The sequence below is a fragment of the Copadichromis virginalis genome, linkage group LG19 (genome assembly GCF_057382275.1).
Source record: "Copadichromis virginalis isolate Kocher_CV1m ecotype Utaka linkage group LG19, C_Virginalis_male_GT1.1, whole genome shotgun sequence".
NCBI classification, from domain to species: Eukaryota; Metazoa; Chordata; class Actinopteri; order Cichliformes; family Cichlidae; genus Copadichromis; species Copadichromis virginalis.
Genome location: NC_140636.1, coordinates 26,193,630 through 26,211,090, shown reverse-complemented (window position 1 = coordinate 26,211,090; position 17,461 = coordinate 26,193,630). Strand labels below are relative to the sequence as shown.

Here is a 17,461-nt window from a genome sequence, read left to right as displayed (position 1 = left end):
CCAGCTGCAACTATGACGAGAAAGGAGGATATATATATATATATATATATATATATATATATATATATATATATATATATATATATATATATATATATAAAATAATGAGTTTAAGACTGTTTAAGTCTCTTTATTTTCATGTGTAAGCAAATGGACTTTGCACAATTTCACAACTATGAAAAAATAAGGCAGCTGATATAGAGAGCACTGCAAGCTTTCTTCACATTTTTGGCTTACAATTACACTGGCTACAAACTGAAGCAACAATTCATCAAGCATACAGGCTAAACCAAAGTGGTCTTGCAGACACTCCCCCCACCTCCATTACCCTTCAGTGTTTTGGCAAAGACTGATATATGGCTAAACAGAAAAAAAATAAGTATTTAAGTGTTCTTATTGGGGGTGGGGGACAGATTCAGTAAATACAAACTGGACTAAAATACACCCCTATTAGCTGAAAAAAGCCTGGAAGCCTCGTCTGTGCTATTTTGATAGGGCAGTGTAAGCCAAGAAAATTGCATGGCTTAGGCAACAAAGAAAAAAGCCAAATCTTATTAAGCCAAACAGCAAACTATCACTTTTAAGAGTCAGGCATTTGAAAAAAATCAATAAAGGTTAACTTCTGGGTTAAGCTGAACACATGCTTACTTCACCGTTTTGCATAAGAGAACTTAAAGCAATCTAAAGTCAAGACATATAGCCACCCCCCCCCCATCTCTCCCAGACATTACTGGTGCCACCATTAATTAAGGCCGGCCCTACAGTGCAGGTGTAATCGACATAAATCAGGGGCTTGTCTGAGTTGGACTTCCCAGTGGAAGATAGGCAGCTGAGGAAGGTCTTTGTCGCTGAGACGGAGAGAAGTTCTGAAGTTCTGATGTCAGAGTGGTGGACGAAGAAGATGATGTGACAGATGCTGCTTGTGGTGCCTGATACCTGCAAACCATTGCAAAAACCACTGACTATATTTTAATCTTTAATATCACAGAATGATGCACAAGATTTAATAGGTGAGATATAAAAAAAACAAAACAAAATATGTGAATTGTATTTAAAGCAGAATGGTGCAATGTATGGTAAAGTGCATGGACATGTTTTCAGGAAATCCAATTTATTAAAGAGGAAAACTGAAGACAAAATTACAAAATTATTCTTCTAAAATTTTGCTGCAAAATTCAGTTAGAGCCATAAATAAAGAAATTATCTACTTGCTGTTCTCTTACCAGGACTTAGATTTCCTGACCATTGGTGATGCAGTCCTTTCTCTAAAGAAAACATTTGCCAGGGGATCGTGTATTAGCCTCGGTGTAAAGGCTCTCTCCAGGTGAGTACCATCAAGATTTAACATGAACATGGTTGGGGGAGACATGTCTAACTCCAAAAGCATGATGTTCTCAGCCTGTAAGGATATACAACAATAAAAATGTAGTTAAAAAACACATTTACTTGCACAAAAAAATCCAGCCTCCACTCTAAGCCAGTTTCCATGGAGAAGCACATTAGATTTAATCTGAACAGTCACAAGAGACCAAGATATCCCAGCTCAGTCTAATGTTGGGTTACACTGACACTGATGCAATCCTTATAAAAACATTCGTTTTGCTGGATATAAGGATATCAATATGATCCCTATGGTGGTTATTACTCCTTGGTTGTGCTGCACAGCCTGAAATCAGTGTTAGACTCTTCCATGGTGCTGACTGGTCTTCCCTGCCGTGAGTATATTTGAACTGAGAACCCGGTGTTAAAGACCACTGCTGTAAAATACCTGTCTATATTTAAACAAGATGGCTATCAGGTAATCAGATATTTCTAACAGTCTGTTAGTACACTTAATCAGACAGCTATAATATTTACCAGACAACTGCATTAAAAAGACTCCATAAAACACCAACGCCACAGACATAGATCCAATCCAGTGACATGAATTAGCTGAAGTGATGCCTAGATGCAGAGTTAAAAGTTTGGACCCAGCCAAATTCTTTGCGATTCAAAAATGGTCTGCAACTGTTGCACACCAAAAACCTTCCATCATTTTATGCAAATAGTTTTCTCCCTTTCCAGTAAAGGCTTCTGTTGTAAAGCTTCTGCTCTTTAATGTCTTATTAACAGTATCTTAACACTGATAAAACATGAAACATTAAACAGCCATAGAGTGATGAGTGATTCTTCTGAAATGTAAACTGTATGCTTTCTTACAATAATGGCTCACTGGCTAAAGATGCGAAAGTTAAATCTGTGAATAGTTTCCATGGCTACAATGGTCTCCGCATCCTTCAGCAAAGGTTCGTGGTTGTGAACATGAAAATGGAAATTAGATCACAACTTCCCTGTTTCGCTGCTGTTTCTGCCAACTGGCCTTGTGAATTTCCAAACACTGACCTGGTATCGAGATGGGGCCCCGGTAGCTGTGGCAACAGCCATCTGTGCATATTGGCTGACTGGCCTCTTGTAACCCAAAGCTGAGAGAGGCCTTCTCCTGACCTGGGTGGGTGTACTGGAAAAAAAAAAAAACATAGGAAAGGATGAATTTCTGCAGTTAAATACACTTAGGGTGGATGTCACCTGAGATGTAAACCTTTTTGAGACCCATGTTCCCCATAGATAGCCAGCTAATTAGCTTGTAGCAATATTTCTCAACATGGCAAATGTCCCAGGTTAGGAAATAAAAATACACCAGATTCATGAGAATTCATAATATATCATTATCTGTAATCCTTAAGACCAGAGCCATTTTCATGTGAAGGATTTTTTTTTTTACTTTAGTGACTCCCAGTGGTAGCTAAAATTATTGTGGCTGAAAAATACCAGATATGCTGTTAGATGTTATAATTTAGACACAAATTCTATCAATATAGTCAGTATATGAAGTGCTAAAATATCTTTTGGCCAGATCCACTTTTCTGGTTATGTGCTTCTGTTACTTAATTCCTATATTTTCCAGGGGGTTGATTGAGAGCCCATAGAAAAGAAATGTGCAGGTGCATTTAAGTGTAAAGCATGCAGATCAAAAGAACTCTAATAGCTACAGTAGAAAAAGCACATGTGTATCCCTTATTTAAAACCTTACACATTCCAGGTACACAGCGGCTGGTGTTTTTCTGTTTCAGTGATGGATTTCTTGCGTGCTCACAATTTCTTTATGAGAATGTTCTTTCTTTAATGTACCATTTACAGATACAGATATTTAATTTACTGACCTCTCTGATGGAATAACTGGTCGGAGTCTCCACTGGTCCTCCTCGCTGTCAAAGTACAGCCTATTTATAATTTTGTTCTTTTCCTCGGGAGGTATAAAATTCTCAATCAAGAGATATCTGTAATACAGAAGACAAGCGGGTGCAAATTGAAATCAGCCAAAATAATACAAATTAAATTCCTGTATAAAATGGTGTAAAATGGAAACAAAAACTTGGGCATATGTGTGTTTCATTAGGATAGTCTTAGAGTACCTTTAGATAATTGTTGTTTTGAATGAAGGTGAGACATCTGTTTAACTTGATATATATTAATGATATTATAGTGATACAGTATAACAGGAAGACACCTCAATGATGGCGTAAAATTTAAAAGCTTAGATTGTATATCTCCAGGTGAGGTCTAAAACAAGTTGCACCAATGAACAACAAAAAATATTATCTTGGTTACAAGCATGCATGAATAATTTGCATTCCTGATGACTAAGAAAGAACAACGCTAAAGACCCCAACTCATGAAAAAGTTTATTAGTTTATCAAATAAAAATGCATTATAGCCAAAATTGGGTGGATTTCTTTCTTCTTTCTTTCTAAAAAGAAAAATTCCATAATGTATGTTTTATGTACTACTTACTTGTACTTGAGCTCTCGGGTGAGCTCATTCTGCGTCTGTTCAAGTTCCTGTCTTGTTGTGATGTGTTCGTCAATGATTTCTTTCATCTCTCTCTTCAGTACCTGTAGTTTGGTACACAACTGTACAGAAAGGACAGAACAGAGGTCTGCATCACGAAACCTGGAGTAGCAAAATGTTTGCATGAAAACAGTGATGGTTTATGCAAATGTAAAATACCCCCGCACAAGAAAAGTCATTAAAACCTCAAATTTAAGCTCACAATAACAATGGCTAATCTAAGTATTTTACTGACATTGTCTGTGTAAAAAGGATTGTTTATAGTAAATAAGACTAATAGTTAATTGATTTTCCAATAATGCCATTGGGACGCATTAGTGGGTGAGTCATCTTACTCTTTTCAGCTTCTTTGTCTTAAGTTCGATCTCCTGCTGCAGGGAGGAGTAGGTTTCTTTCATTTCCACGGTCTCCTCATCCTGCAGCATCATCTGCTGTTGGATCTCTCGCTCTTGTCTTATCTGCAAATTAAACATTCCAAGCTGAATAAAAGCAACAAAAAAGTTTCTTTATTATTGATTTGATTTTAGACGCAATTAATAACCTGTTCTGCAATTTCTTGTCTCTTCTGCTCAAGCATTTTTTGTTGTTCATTGGTGTGATCGATTATAGTCTTTCCCCCAACTAACAGTTTGCTCTCCATGGCCTGTGAACAAAGATGCAATTAATTATTTATGCAGATTTCTTTTGTTCCACCAGTGTCTCGTTAATCTGAAATTTTACTGATTAATTCACTGGTTTCACACTTACAATACCTTATATTTCTCTATGATCTTCTCCACAGAATCTTGATCCCACTGCATGTCCTCCACGCTTCTTCTGTTTTCATTCAGGTGCTTTAGCTTTTCACTGCTTCCCTGGCAAGCCAGGACTATTGGGATGTCACCTGCATCTTTCAAGTTCCCATCTGGTTCCTCTTCCACAGTCTTCCACACATCAGCATCCCTCTCTCTAAGGACGTCCTCCTCCATGCCAGCCAAACTTTTACTCAATCTTTTGCTATTCCTCCTCCTTCTTCTCTCTTTCGCGAGCATTCCCCGCTCCTCTAGCTGAGCTTTCAAGCGTGCGATCTCCTCCTGAAACTCCCTCAGCAGGGCATCTTTGGGGTCCTCATTAATCCGTGGTTTGTTCTTTATTTTCTTGGCTCTGCTGGCGTATCTCAGCGTGGCCTGGGATTCATCAAAATTCTTGTGCGAAGGCCCCACTGTTGCTATCATGACAGTCTTTGCATTGCCACCCAGGGAGTCCTGGAGCAAGCGGGTCAGTTTGGAGTCTCTGTACGGGACATGGGTGCTCTTCCCATCCACCAGAGCTGAAATGACATTCCCCAGCGCAGAAAGGGACAGGTTGATTTTGGCAGCTTCCTTCAGACGCTTCCCCTTGGCGCCTGTCTTGCTCTGGCGCTCGCTGCCAGCCAGGTCAACCATGTTCAGCTTCCCAACTCGGATGTGGTCCTCACCGTCTGGCCCTACTTCGCTGCACTCCACAGTGATGACAAAAATTGCATGAGACCTAGAGCTGCGTTCATTCATGTTGGTGAATCCCACAGACCTGGACTGGTTGCCTATGTTCATCACATGTTCAATCTCTGTGGCATTCTTGGTCACCACTGAAGACAGGTCTTTAACATACACGCCAAAGTCTGGGCTTTCTTTAAGTTCCAGTTTCCTGTTGTTATCTTTGCACAGCAGGTCTCGGATTTCCTCCTGGTAGATCTCGAGATAGGATGACCTCACCAGGTATTTCTGATTCTGGGTTCTGGATATTTGTGTGAAAATGTGCTGAAATGAATTAGGTATGACACCTCTCCTCTCTGGGTCGTTTGAAACCCCTTGCATGGTGTGGGTTTTACCTGTCCCAGTTTGTCCGTAAGCAAATATAGTCCCGTTGAAGCCTTGGAGGACGGACTCCACCAAAGGTCTCACCGCATCGTCATAAATGTCGCTTTGCTTTGAATTCCATCCGTAAACAGAATCAAACGTGAATACTTTCATTGGCTCATCGGGTGGTGCCTTCGGGTTCCTGATGGTGATCTGCCCCAGTTTGTCATCAATCTCTAAAATGTTTTCAGACCCCGCTATCTCTTCTCTCCTGCTGAACGGCCGGCAGCGGACCACTACCCTGACCGCCTCACAATGTTTGGTTTTGGACATTTTATCTTAAAAAAAAGGCTAACATCACCTCACCACGTTAAAAAAGCAATTATCTCGCGCTGAGTCCACATAATTTCTCTTCTCCGTACAGGTGCAGCAACTCCCATTTTATTTAGTGAAGAAAGGCAAACAAGTCAGACACGCCTCATGTGAGCCGCTTTCATCACCCACCGATGACCGCAGCGTCTCCTCCGCCCCGAGCATCTCTCAGAAAAGAGGCGATGTCACAAGCTTGTAGAGGAGGCTGATGAAGAGGGGAAAAAATCCCCCCACAGAATATCCATCCATCCAGACCCAGCCCACACGTCCCCGGTACACACCCTGCTCTGCGGACAATGGAAATAAGACATGTGACTTGCGCAACGAATTAGATTTCAGCAAACCTTGTGGCCCACAGACGCGGCTCGTTTCCCATCTGAGCAGGACGTGAACGCACCTTGCAAAAGACAACGCAGGTTTATTTCATTCAAGCTTTTATTTCACATCACATTGTCCAGACCAAACCAGAAAATCTTCCACGTAGAAAAAAGAATGAAAAGGCATTCGCTAAAACATACTTGTAGACATTCATTATAGAGGAATTTCATTGTTACCATTTGGAGCCGTTTATTTTACATCTACAGTGTTTTTACATATGCAATGTGTAAATAATTAGCCCCTAACACACCTATGCAATTTTTTTTGTTAATGATAAAAAAAACAACTTCAATTTTAGATCATCCGTTGCCAGTTTATTAGATAGACCTAACAAAAACCAATGCAGTCTGATCTCCATGAAGATGGAAATGTTCCAGTTTTTCTGACAGTTTTAAAGAGGTATTGATTGCGTTTTATGATAATTTGGGATGCTTTTGTGCACACACACCGTGGGAAAGAATTCAACACACCTCAGATTGCATCCTGTCAAATAATCACAAAATTAGATCTACACCACTTTAAAACACATTAAAAAACAGAACATTACAAATTTCATGAAGGCAGAATTTACTGTAGGACTATTACATTAAACAGCATTACTTAAGGTTAGGTCAAGGTTTAGACTCAGTGCGTTTCCCCACCCTATACCAATATAAATGTTAGGCACATTCAAATGGCAGGCTGGAGTTTTTACTATTAGCTACTGGCACAGCATGGTGATTCGGTCACTTGTGAAATTTCTTGCTGGAATCTTTTGCATGGTCCAGTAGAAGCTGGCATGGTGCAAAGTGATTCCCGTAGACGGCCTCGTATTGCCTCATCTTGTTCACCAGTTTGTCAGCACCAAAGCTGTCCACGAAACGGAAAGGTCCTGGAAGCAGCAAGATGTATGAGAAATATTAGTATTACATACATTAAACAGGAGTAACTGCAAGATGAGTATTCAGTTGTGAAATGTCTTTGCAATCAAATCTGACCTCCAAGGCAGGGGGGGAATCCAAGACCAAACACTGCTCCGATGTCTCCTTCCAAGGGGTTGTTCAAAATACCTTCTTGCAAACACATCACAGCTTCGTTGACAAATCGAGAGACAAGTCTGTACTGCACTTCAGAGTCTGATGAACTGTGAGAAACACGAGTGGTTAAACATCCCAACCTCAAGAAGCAAGTAGAACACTGCATGAACTTTTAGATTTAGACCTGCAATGATAGCACTTTCTCTCTCTCCCCCCCCCCCCCCGTTTTTTTTTTTTTAATAAGAAAAGTCTGAACTGAATGTCCTTTTACTACTACTACTACTACCTCTATAACTGTCAACTTACACAGAGGGGTTTGGTGTCAACTTATATTTCTCAAGAATGTCTCCAATATCCGGGTTCACATCTTTGACTTTAGTTCCTGGCTGGTAGACGTAGCAACCCTTTCCTGATTTGCGGCCTTGAGAATAATAAAGAAAACATTAACACAATTGAGAATCAAGTAAAATTAAAACTTAAGCCCTTAAGTCACTCACCATATTTCAGTAAGAAGTGAAGTACATACCCTTGAATCCAAGGTCCACCATAGTCTTCAAAACTTCCACATTTCCACCACCAAAGCGGGAGCCAAAAGCTTTCCCAAGGTCCTCTGCCACATGGGCTGCAACGTCAATGCCAACTTCATCAGCCAGTGTGGCCAAACCCACGGGGAACCCAAAACCTGTGGTGAGTGCATCCAGTTTCTTGGGGTCAACACCTTCCTGTAAATGCGGAAAGATAAATTAACATATTCTCTATTAAATATTGATGCTGTTACATCATTTACAGCAGTCAGCACTGAACTCCGAGCTGGAATTTGTTACTGGAACAACACTAACCTGAAGTAATCGCACTGCCTCAGCCAACATGGGAGCCAGGCATCTTGTTGTGTAGAATCCGGGTCCATCCTGCAAAAACATGTTACATTTTAAGTTAAACCATTGTTAGTTTTAGTTTAAACTAAGAGGGGAAAGAACACACATGGCGCCAAATCTCACCCCAACAACTATGATGACTTTTCCTTGCTTCAGGCCAACTGCCACAGCGGAGGCAGTGGTGTCCTTTGATGTCTTATCAGTGGTTATAATCTCAAGGAGCTGCATCTTGTCCACTGGAGAGAAGTAGTGCATTCCAATCACCTAAGAATGGAGAAATAAAACAAATCAAAACTTTCTGATTTCAGGTTAGGTCAACATCAGCACCATTTTTATGGATTTTTATATATAGCATTATTTGAAAGGTGGATCTTAGGAAGTTAAACTCAAGTACAGACCTTTTCTGGTCTTTTGCTGGCAGCTGCGATGTCCTTTATGGGCAGAGCAGATGTGTTGCTGGCAAATATGCAGTGAGGGGGGATCACCTGAGGACAAAAGCAAGATCACAGCTCAAAGTTACAGTTAGTGCTACAAATGCTTACAAACCAAGTATAAATCACATGGTTTAAAAAAAAAATTATACTCACAGCTTCCACCTCCTTTATAACTTTATGCTTGATGTTTATGTCTTCAAACACAGCTTCAATAACCATGTCGGCCTTTTCAAAACCCTTGTACTCCAACTGGCCAGTCAGGTTAGACAGTATAGAGTCTCTCGCAAACGATGTAATGCTCTTCTTTTTAGTCTTATCATTGAGCCTTGTTTTAAAAGAAAGAAGTCATACGAGTCAGCAAAAAAAGCTATAACATTACCAGAGGTGACCTGACCGTTATTTTATCATGGCCGTGTCACTGCATTTCCCATCAGGAGGTGGGTTCGGTGCTGGGTGATATAGAAATGAGCTCACCCTTTGTAAACCTGCTGTTCGCCTCTTGCCAGTCCTTCCACTGTGGTGTCTTTCAGGATTGTATGCACACCTTTGTCCACGCTCACTTGAGCAATACCTGCTCCCATAAGACCTGCTCCCAAGATGGCAAGAGTGCTAGTGGTAAAGAAAGACAACCTAGATGTTAACTTACTGTCATGAGGGTCAATATGTCATATTATTTAAAAAAAATAAAAATAAAAAAATAAAATAAAATCAGCAGCAAGAATTCATGCAGGACTAAAACTCATTAAAAAAATATCAAGGGCAGGACATTAGCAACTTTAATTATTAAAAGAGGAAGACTTGCTTGGGAATGTTCATGTGGGTTGTACTTTTTTGAAAGCTTTTGGCTTGTTTATAGTTCTGTTTTGACTTCTGGCAAATTACCAGTTGTGTTAAAATTCTTTAAGTTGTTTTGTTTTTAAATTGCTGGATGCAAATATGCTAACTCCCTTCCCATCTGCATTACACTTACTTCACTTCTCTTTCAGGGGTTCCAAAGCGATTCTTCTTGCATGCAACCTGACCATGGTACAGACCAATCAGGGCTGCCGATTCTGAAGTTTTAGCCAACTGACCAAAATTCTGTGATGAACATGGATATTGATGCCGTTTATAAACACATTTTATTAATGTAAATATTTAGGGTGCCAATAATTTAGGAAAACAACCTCACCTGAGACTCCGCTAAGTATCCAGCAACAGGTCCTTGTTCAACTCCAGTTTTCACACACTAAGAGGAGGAAAAAATATATAATAAAAATGTTATATTATTTTCTTAAAAAATCTCATCATAGAAGCCAAAGGTGCAGATTGCATGAGAAAGGTTTACCCAAAAGCGATGCCATGACTTTGACTTCTCTGTACTATTCATATCTTTCACTGTATTTCCTAAAACATATTCATTAGAAGGCGCTTTTACTTACTTCGATGATTTTCAGGGGTGCTGGATAAAGTCCTTTGCTTTGCTTCATAACTTTGCCTTGGACCGTTTTGTAAATCTGATTCCGGACAAAGGGGAAGCTCATAACATAGTCTTGAATCTCTATGGAGATAAGAACAGAAATGTTATTACGATAAAACAAGCAAGAGTGACTACAGAATCAAATGATAAACAAATCCAATACAACTTACTCTGCATTGTACCCTTTTCTTTGCGAAGAGAAATCTTTTTGTTGGCAATCCCTTTGGCACACTCAATGGCAACTTCCTCAAGGTATTCTATTGTTCCTTCCTCTGGACTCTTCAGTCCTGGTCCTTTAATACAAACAGAAATAATCTCATCCTCAGACTGAACAACGTACACTCAAATACCGTATTTTCACGACCATAAGACGCACTGTACTAAAAGGCGCAGTCTCAGTTATGTGTGCCATTACTGTATTTAACACACACATAAGGCGCACTGGATTATAGGGCGCATACAAGTACCGTATGCGTATTTAAAAATAAAGCGGGAGCAAACCTGAGTTCGGTACCTTACTCACATTTTTATTACCAGTAATTGTCATCATCAACAACACACAAGCATACAAGAGTGCATATTTAAAAATAAAGCAGGAGCAAAACTGAGTTTGGTACTCACATTTTTATTACCAGTAATCGTCATCATCAACAACACACAAGCATACAAGTGTGCGTATTTAAAAATAAAGCAGGAGCAAAACTGAGTTTGGTACTCACATTTTTATTACCAGTAATCGTCATCATCAACAACACACAAGCATACAAGTGTGCGTATTTAAAAATAAAGCAGGAGCAAAACAAAGTTTGGTACTCACATTTTTATCATCAATCAAACCCATCGAAGTCCTCATCCTCTGTGTCTGAATTGAACAGCTGCGCTAAATCTCCATCAAACATGCCAGGTTCACTTTCTTCACTGTCAGAGTCACTTTCCGTGCCGTGCGGCTCCTCGGAAATGATGCCGGCTTTTGCGAAAGCTCGAACAACAGTGCCAGCAGACATGTTAGCCCAAGCATCTACAATCCATTGGCAAATTGTGGCGTAACTCGCCCGGCGCTGCCTTCCACTCTTAGTGAAACTGTGGTCTCCACCGGTCATCCATCGCTCCCACGCCGCTCGCAGCCTTACTTTGAACGGGCGGTTCACACCGATGTCCAGCGGTTGGAGTTCCTTTGTCAGGCCTCCCGGAATGACAGCAAGCTCACAGTTCATTTGTTTCACTAGTTTTTTCACATCGGCTGTGAGATGGGCACGCATAGAGTCACAGATCAACAGCGATGGTGATGCGTGGAAAAAACCACCTGGTCTCCTTACATACACCTCCCTCAGCCACTCTTTCATCATTTCCTCATCCATCCAGCCCTTTTCATTTGCCTTAATGATGATTCCTGCTGGAAACTTCTCTTTAGGCAAAGTCTTTCGCTTAAAAATCACCATAGGCGGCAGTTTCTGTCCATTAGCATGGCAGCCAAGCACAACAGTAAAAGAAGACTTTTCATACCCCGTTGTGCGTATCGCTACCGTGCTGGTCCCCTTCTTCTCCACAGTGTGACTCACCGGGATGTCAAAAGTGAGCGGGACCTCGTCCATGTTTGTGATGTGGCTGGGCTGGATGTTTTTGTCGCCGATGTGTTTGCTGCAGTAGGAGCGGAAGATGGCCAGCTTTTCCTTATAATCCGCTGGAAGTTGCTGCGCTACCGTAGTCCTGGTCCGGATGGAAAAATGGCACCGTTTCATGAAATGAAAGCACCAAGACGGACCTCCTTGGAAATGTTCAATGTTCATCTCTTCAGCTAGTGAAACTGCTTTTAGCCGAATGGTGACCGTCGAAACGCTTCTACCGCTCGTTCTTTGCTCGATGATCCACCGCTCGAGTCTTTCCTCCAACTCGGGCCACCTCACCTTATGTCCGCGGAAACTCTGCTGCGTTTTCTTGACCTGCCGGAGCTTGTTTTCTAGCTTCCTCCATTTGCAAACCATCGATTCGTTAATCTTAAATTCTCTCGCCGCTGCTCGATTTCCATGTTCCTCCGCATAGCTGATGGCCTTCAGTTTAAACTGTGCTTCATAAGCGTGTCTCTTTGCCATTTTCAGGGTTGTTAAAACAACGATGTTCCACATAATGCACATACCTGTCCTTTTATACAGGTATGTGCGATTGTCCGGTATATACGATCAATGCCCACACTTCACCCTTTAGCCTTCTCATGGTGTTCTCTACTACGTCCTCCTTACAACACACAGGGCGCACTGCGCTATAGGGCGCGGCGTACTTTTTGAAGAAAATCTAAGACTTTTAAGTGCGCCTTATGGTCGTAAAAATACGGTACTTACCAAACTGCACAGATTACAGCAAATTATAATACTTCAAATTACCCACATGTTCACCATTTTTTAATTTTACTTGGGTAGCATTAGAGTTTTACCTAGAGGATCTACAAGTTGGTCAACAAGCCTCATCTTTTTGGCTTTATCTGCTCGGATATTTCGTCCTGTCAGCATCATGTCAAAAGCAGAGGGGAGGCCAACCTACAGGTAAAGAAAGCAGATCAATAATGCACTGAATAATCATCACTATTTAATGTGTGGAGAAAGAAAAATACACTAATATATTTTTTTAATTTTTATAGAGGTTATAATGTGGTCCACACTAGAAAACAGCACATGATGAACTGGAGTGATAATCAGTCTGCAAAGTCTCCAACAGCTTAAACCAATTACGAGCATTACCTGACTGCTCTGTATTAGAGCTTTGCCAATATAGAACATCGTTGCTACCATTTCACAAGTATCTCCCTGAATGCCACTTTTTTAAGTGAATAAAGTTCAACAAAATCAAAGACAATTTGGGGAATAAATTCCAGTACTAACCATTTTGGGGAGTCTTTGCGTACCACCAGCTCCAGGTAGAAGACCCAGCATCACCTCTGGAGTCCCGAGAACTGTTTTGTTGCTCTTTGTTGCAACTCTGTACTGGCAGGCAATAGCAAACTGAAATGCAACACAAAGAGCAGGTTAGAGAACACATTATCATCATCGATCCCTGTTAAACACAGCAAGCTGCTAAAAAAAACACTTATTTACCTCTAAGCCGCCTCCTAAGCAAGAACCATTGATGGCAGCGACAATGGGCTTTGGAGATTTTTCAATCTGCTCAAACATTTTCTGTCCTTCCTGAGAAAGTTTGGTAACCTCTTCTGGGGTTTTGCAGCCCTGGATCATACTGAATCAGATGTAGAATATTTTAAATAAAATGACAAGCCACTTGGACTCATTATTCAGAGACGTCACTCATTTTAGGGTCACGCTTTGTGTCTGCACTACCACCCTTAAGGAGTTTGTGCTTACTTGATATCAGCTCCTGCAATGAAACATCCCGGCTTTGATGAGATAAGAACAGCACTGTTAATGGCATTGTTTTCCCACACTTCATTCATGACCTCTGTCATCTCTTTTTGCATTTGAATAGACAGTGTGTTGACCTAGAGGGAAACATAATTATAGTTACATTTAACCTGCACGATGCAAGACTGTAAAATAAACTAACTGTCTGTTACTGAGCTCACACCTTTGAGTTTGGGTCATTAATCCGTACAACAGCGACGTCTCCCTTGACTTCATAGTTCACATGTGTTCGGGCTGCAAATACAGAAAGAAGAGAGTGTAATTAGGTTCAGCGAGTGTCTGACATATTTTTATACAGATGATTGACAGTATGATTGTTCTGAAATTACCTAGCATGGCAGGAGATACTGAGAAGGAGCGATAAGATGGGCCTGTAAAAACCAAGGGAAAAGACAGTGCATTATTAGTTTATGTGCCAAGTTAGTTTACTATTGGGTTTTTCCATCACAAATCTCTGTATGACTTCTGCTGATCCATGTCCCATCTGCCTGAAAATTTTATGATCTAAAGTTAGGATAAATACACTAATTGCTGTTCAATTTTAGCTTTATATAGGAAATCCATTTAAGATGCACTTTTTTGAAAAATGGTCCAATCCTTTTCCAACATTTTTTCCCCACAAAGTTAATTCTCAGGTAGTATTTGTACATGAATATAAATATTACCATAAAGTTCAATCAGAGCCAGGGGTCTTGGCCTTGGAATACTACTTACCCGAAAGAAGCTACTAATCCCCCTTTTATTACTGTTAATTACTCGAATATACATTTATTTTTTTATGTAGAAAAATATTTACATTATACTTTCTGAGCCCTTGAAATCTCTTGGTATATGTTAAACTTAACCTGAATTAACACAATCCTTCAGGGTAGCAGATGTCAAAATGGTTGGTATAGGATGTATTGAAAAGGATATGAAATATGCATGTATTTCACAAAATCATTTTCTTAGTTATAATTAGAGTAAAATCTGGAAAAATCACAAGTTTTGTTTTTCCGGAATAGCTACAGATATTTCTTTTTTAAGATAAGATAAGATAACCTTTATTAGTCCCACACGTGGGAAATTTGTTAATTGTTAATTGTTATTGTATAACTTGTCATATTAGCTCAATCCTGCACCAAAGTTAAGTAAGTTGATTATTCATTTCACGTTCAAAAGTATTATAGGAGTTTTGTTTTGCATAATCGTGAAATACAAGTGTGTATTATTTAGAAACAGTCACGTTGTCTTTTTTATATAAAGGTTTATATTAGTGTGAGCTCAAATGTAACACTTTCTAAGACTGCTTAAATTTATTTTTTCATGTTTGAACTAAAAATGCAGATATATCTGTCCCATGTTACAGCTTCTGTTTCAATGTTATAGTAAGAAAGAATTTCAGGGTTTTACCTTTAATAGTTTTTGAGATATTAATGTTCAATGGCGTCAGATTTCAATGTGCGGGAAAAAAAGCCTGAAACTGGATGGGCAGGCCTTCTATAACAAAAATCTCTCTTTCTACATATACACATACGTGCGTGAAGCTAAACTTTCACAACAAGCATTATGTATGTTCAAATCTTGGGGCATAAAAGACAAATAAGAAATGATCTAACAGAAAAAAATGTCATGATCCGAGATGGAATAACCAGTTTTTAAAACATTTTGAAATATTTTAAACAATATCTTTTGCGTACAGATTTAAGAGTCAATGTCATATTTAAAAGGAACTTAAACCGAATGTCCTCGTGCATTAAATACATCTGATGTATATGAGACGTTCACACAACATTTCCGTGACCTCAGTGCACAGCGACCTTTCACCTACATTCTCCCCTCACCAGTAGGACAGAAACCGCGGTCATCACAATTGAGAATACTGTACACAAGCCTTTAAATCTCAGTCTGAACTGTCTTAATCAATACAATGTAAGGCTTAAAAGTGAAGCAAATCGATTTACAGCTTTGATCCACTCCCACTTTAACTTATGGGATTCCGTAGCAGTAGGCTAGCTAGCGCTTAAAAGTGTTCTCGCTGCACAGATAAAAGTTTAGGAGTGTCGCGCACTTTGAAATTCTGGTTAAACTTTAATTGAGATATACGTTTACTGACTCAAAATTAGCGTTATTTAACCTGCACTACCACACGTTTATGCAGGGCATTCATTGGCGATAAGAGCTAGCCGCAAGCTAATTATACATTTAATACATTTACGACACTTAAATACATTTGGACTCTCGCTGCCATTCTCTCTTCCGACTTTGCTTAAAATGTCTGCATGAAACAAGTGTATAGTCTACCTGTAAAAACGTTATATCTCCTTAATGTGAGTCTGGAGAGAACACCAACAGCTCGTACACCGGCCATCTTGGGAGCGTAGGTCAGTCTGCGGTGGCGTGAAGGGAAGCTAGCTAACTAGGAGGTGCTTTAGAAGAGAAGAACAAGACTTGTACTACTTCCTGAAAGCGGTCAATCGGACAAGGTACTTATTGGCTGTCTTTCAACAAACCCCCACAGCATTGGTCAAATCTCAGGAACTCGCACGTAATTGGACGCCCAAAGACTACAAAACGCCTCTTAACCAAACTGTTAAAAATGAACCAAACGTAAGTACTGCCGGCTGGGTTTCATCCACACTGTCCTTATACATTTTTTAAAATAAAAAATTCAAGCAATTACTACTATTGTTATTACTATTTTGTGTATAGCGAAAATGTTCAATTTTAAAGTTAACAATCACACCGTATTCATGATGCAATCGCAGCATGCTACCACAAGGTAGAGGCAGAAATCAGTGAATACAAACATAACCAGAATATTTGCAATGAGTTCTTTAAATAGCAGAGATATTTACCCATGTATATGTATTTATGACTAAAATGTCCTTTAGCTACAGATTTCAGAGAAGTGGCGCCTTTTAATAAAGGCACGCAGGAAGAACTGCGTCTTTTTTTAAAATTTATTTGCCTAAAGCTACAGTCTTCTGCATAGATAAAGGAAGCACATTTCTTCAGGTAGCCAACAATTTTGTGGTAGACTGCATGAATGATCAGTGCAGATTTGCTCTAAGAAAATTTGCTTTTTACATTAAGAAATATTCACACAGGAGATATTACAAATACAATTTATTGAACAAAAAAAAAGGAAAAAATATTTACAATTACTGTCTACGTGTTTGTTCTCCACAGTAACAGCACAAGGGCGACACCCCGTGGGCAGTTAACTGAATTGCATTAGATTGACAGTTTACGTTACAACCATCCACTTGAAGTTAACATACTAGCCTAACAGTTTTGCAGTTAATTCAATATTTATTAATGTTATAATGTTCACATTTGTGTTGAATCCGTTTTTGAGAGATTTCCTTTCAGAAGTGCGATCGTTTTGGATAAGGTGGTTTGTATTTCTGAGGAACTGCTCTACCTCAACTAACAGGAACTGATCACTTTCATGATATGCTGTTTGTGGCAAGACCAGATGAGGGGATAAAAGAAAATCTAAAAGAAAAGTAACTATAATTCCTTTTAGACATGTGCATAATAGTGAAACAATAAAATATTACTATCCTTAGGCAAAAGTCATACCAGCTCTGTATTGTTGGATTATCTCTTGAACCTCTTAAATGCACCATATTCCGTATTATGGTTATATGTTAAATCTGATACATTTTTCTTCATTCTAACTTTATTATTTTATTGACAGTAAGTAGGATAGGACTGAAGAGGTTTCATCAGAAAACTGAAGTGGAAAATCTAAAGTGAGATCTGCACCTAACACTGTAGGCCTGCATTAATTTATTACATTAGGACATGCGTGTAGTTTGTATTCATAT

General features: G+C 39.5%; 2 protein-coding genes across 2 annotated transcripts; both read right to left on the bottom strand.

Annotated features, from left to right (window-relative positions):
• Positions 1-115: 115 nt before the first annotated feature.
• On the bottom strand, positions 116-6,386 carry LOC146686238 (kinesin-like protein KIF3B). The gene is made up of 8 exons (XM_085440876.1): positions 4,641-6,386; positions 4,430-4,531; positions 4,224-4,346; positions 3,832-3,950; positions 3,201-3,317; positions 2,383-2,497; positions 1,224-1,399; positions 116-936 (listed from the first exon to the last, which is right to left on the bottom strand). Exons 1-8 carry the CDS (start codon positions 6,036-6,038, stop codon positions 786-788), a joined length of 2,301 nt encoding a protein of 766 aa, XP_085297002.1. The 5' UTR covers positions 6,039-6,386; the 3' UTR covers positions 116-785.
• A 108-nt stretch (positions 6,387-6,494) lies between these two features.
• hadhab (hydroxyacyl-CoA dehydrogenase trifunctional multienzyme complex subunit alpha b) lies at positions 6,495-16,056 on the bottom strand. The gene is made up of 20 exons (XM_085442504.1): positions 15,930-16,056; positions 13,976-14,017; positions 13,810-13,880; positions 13,590-13,723; positions 13,326-13,464; positions 13,113-13,232; positions 12,668-12,770; positions 10,410-10,532; positions 10,202-10,320; positions 9,952-10,008; positions 9,751-9,860; positions 9,255-9,389; positions 8,934-9,105; positions 8,745-8,831; positions 8,470-8,610; positions 8,311-8,379; positions 7,998-8,193; positions 7,778-7,892; positions 7,433-7,578; positions 6,495-7,326 (listed from the first exon to the last, which is right to left on the bottom strand). Exons 1-20 carry the CDS (start codon positions 15,994-15,996, stop codon positions 7,181-7,183), a joined length of 2,292 nt encoding a protein of 763 aa, XP_085298630.1. The 5' UTR covers positions 15,997-16,056; the 3' UTR covers positions 6,495-7,180.
• Positions 16,057-17,461: the final 1,405 nt, after the last annotated feature.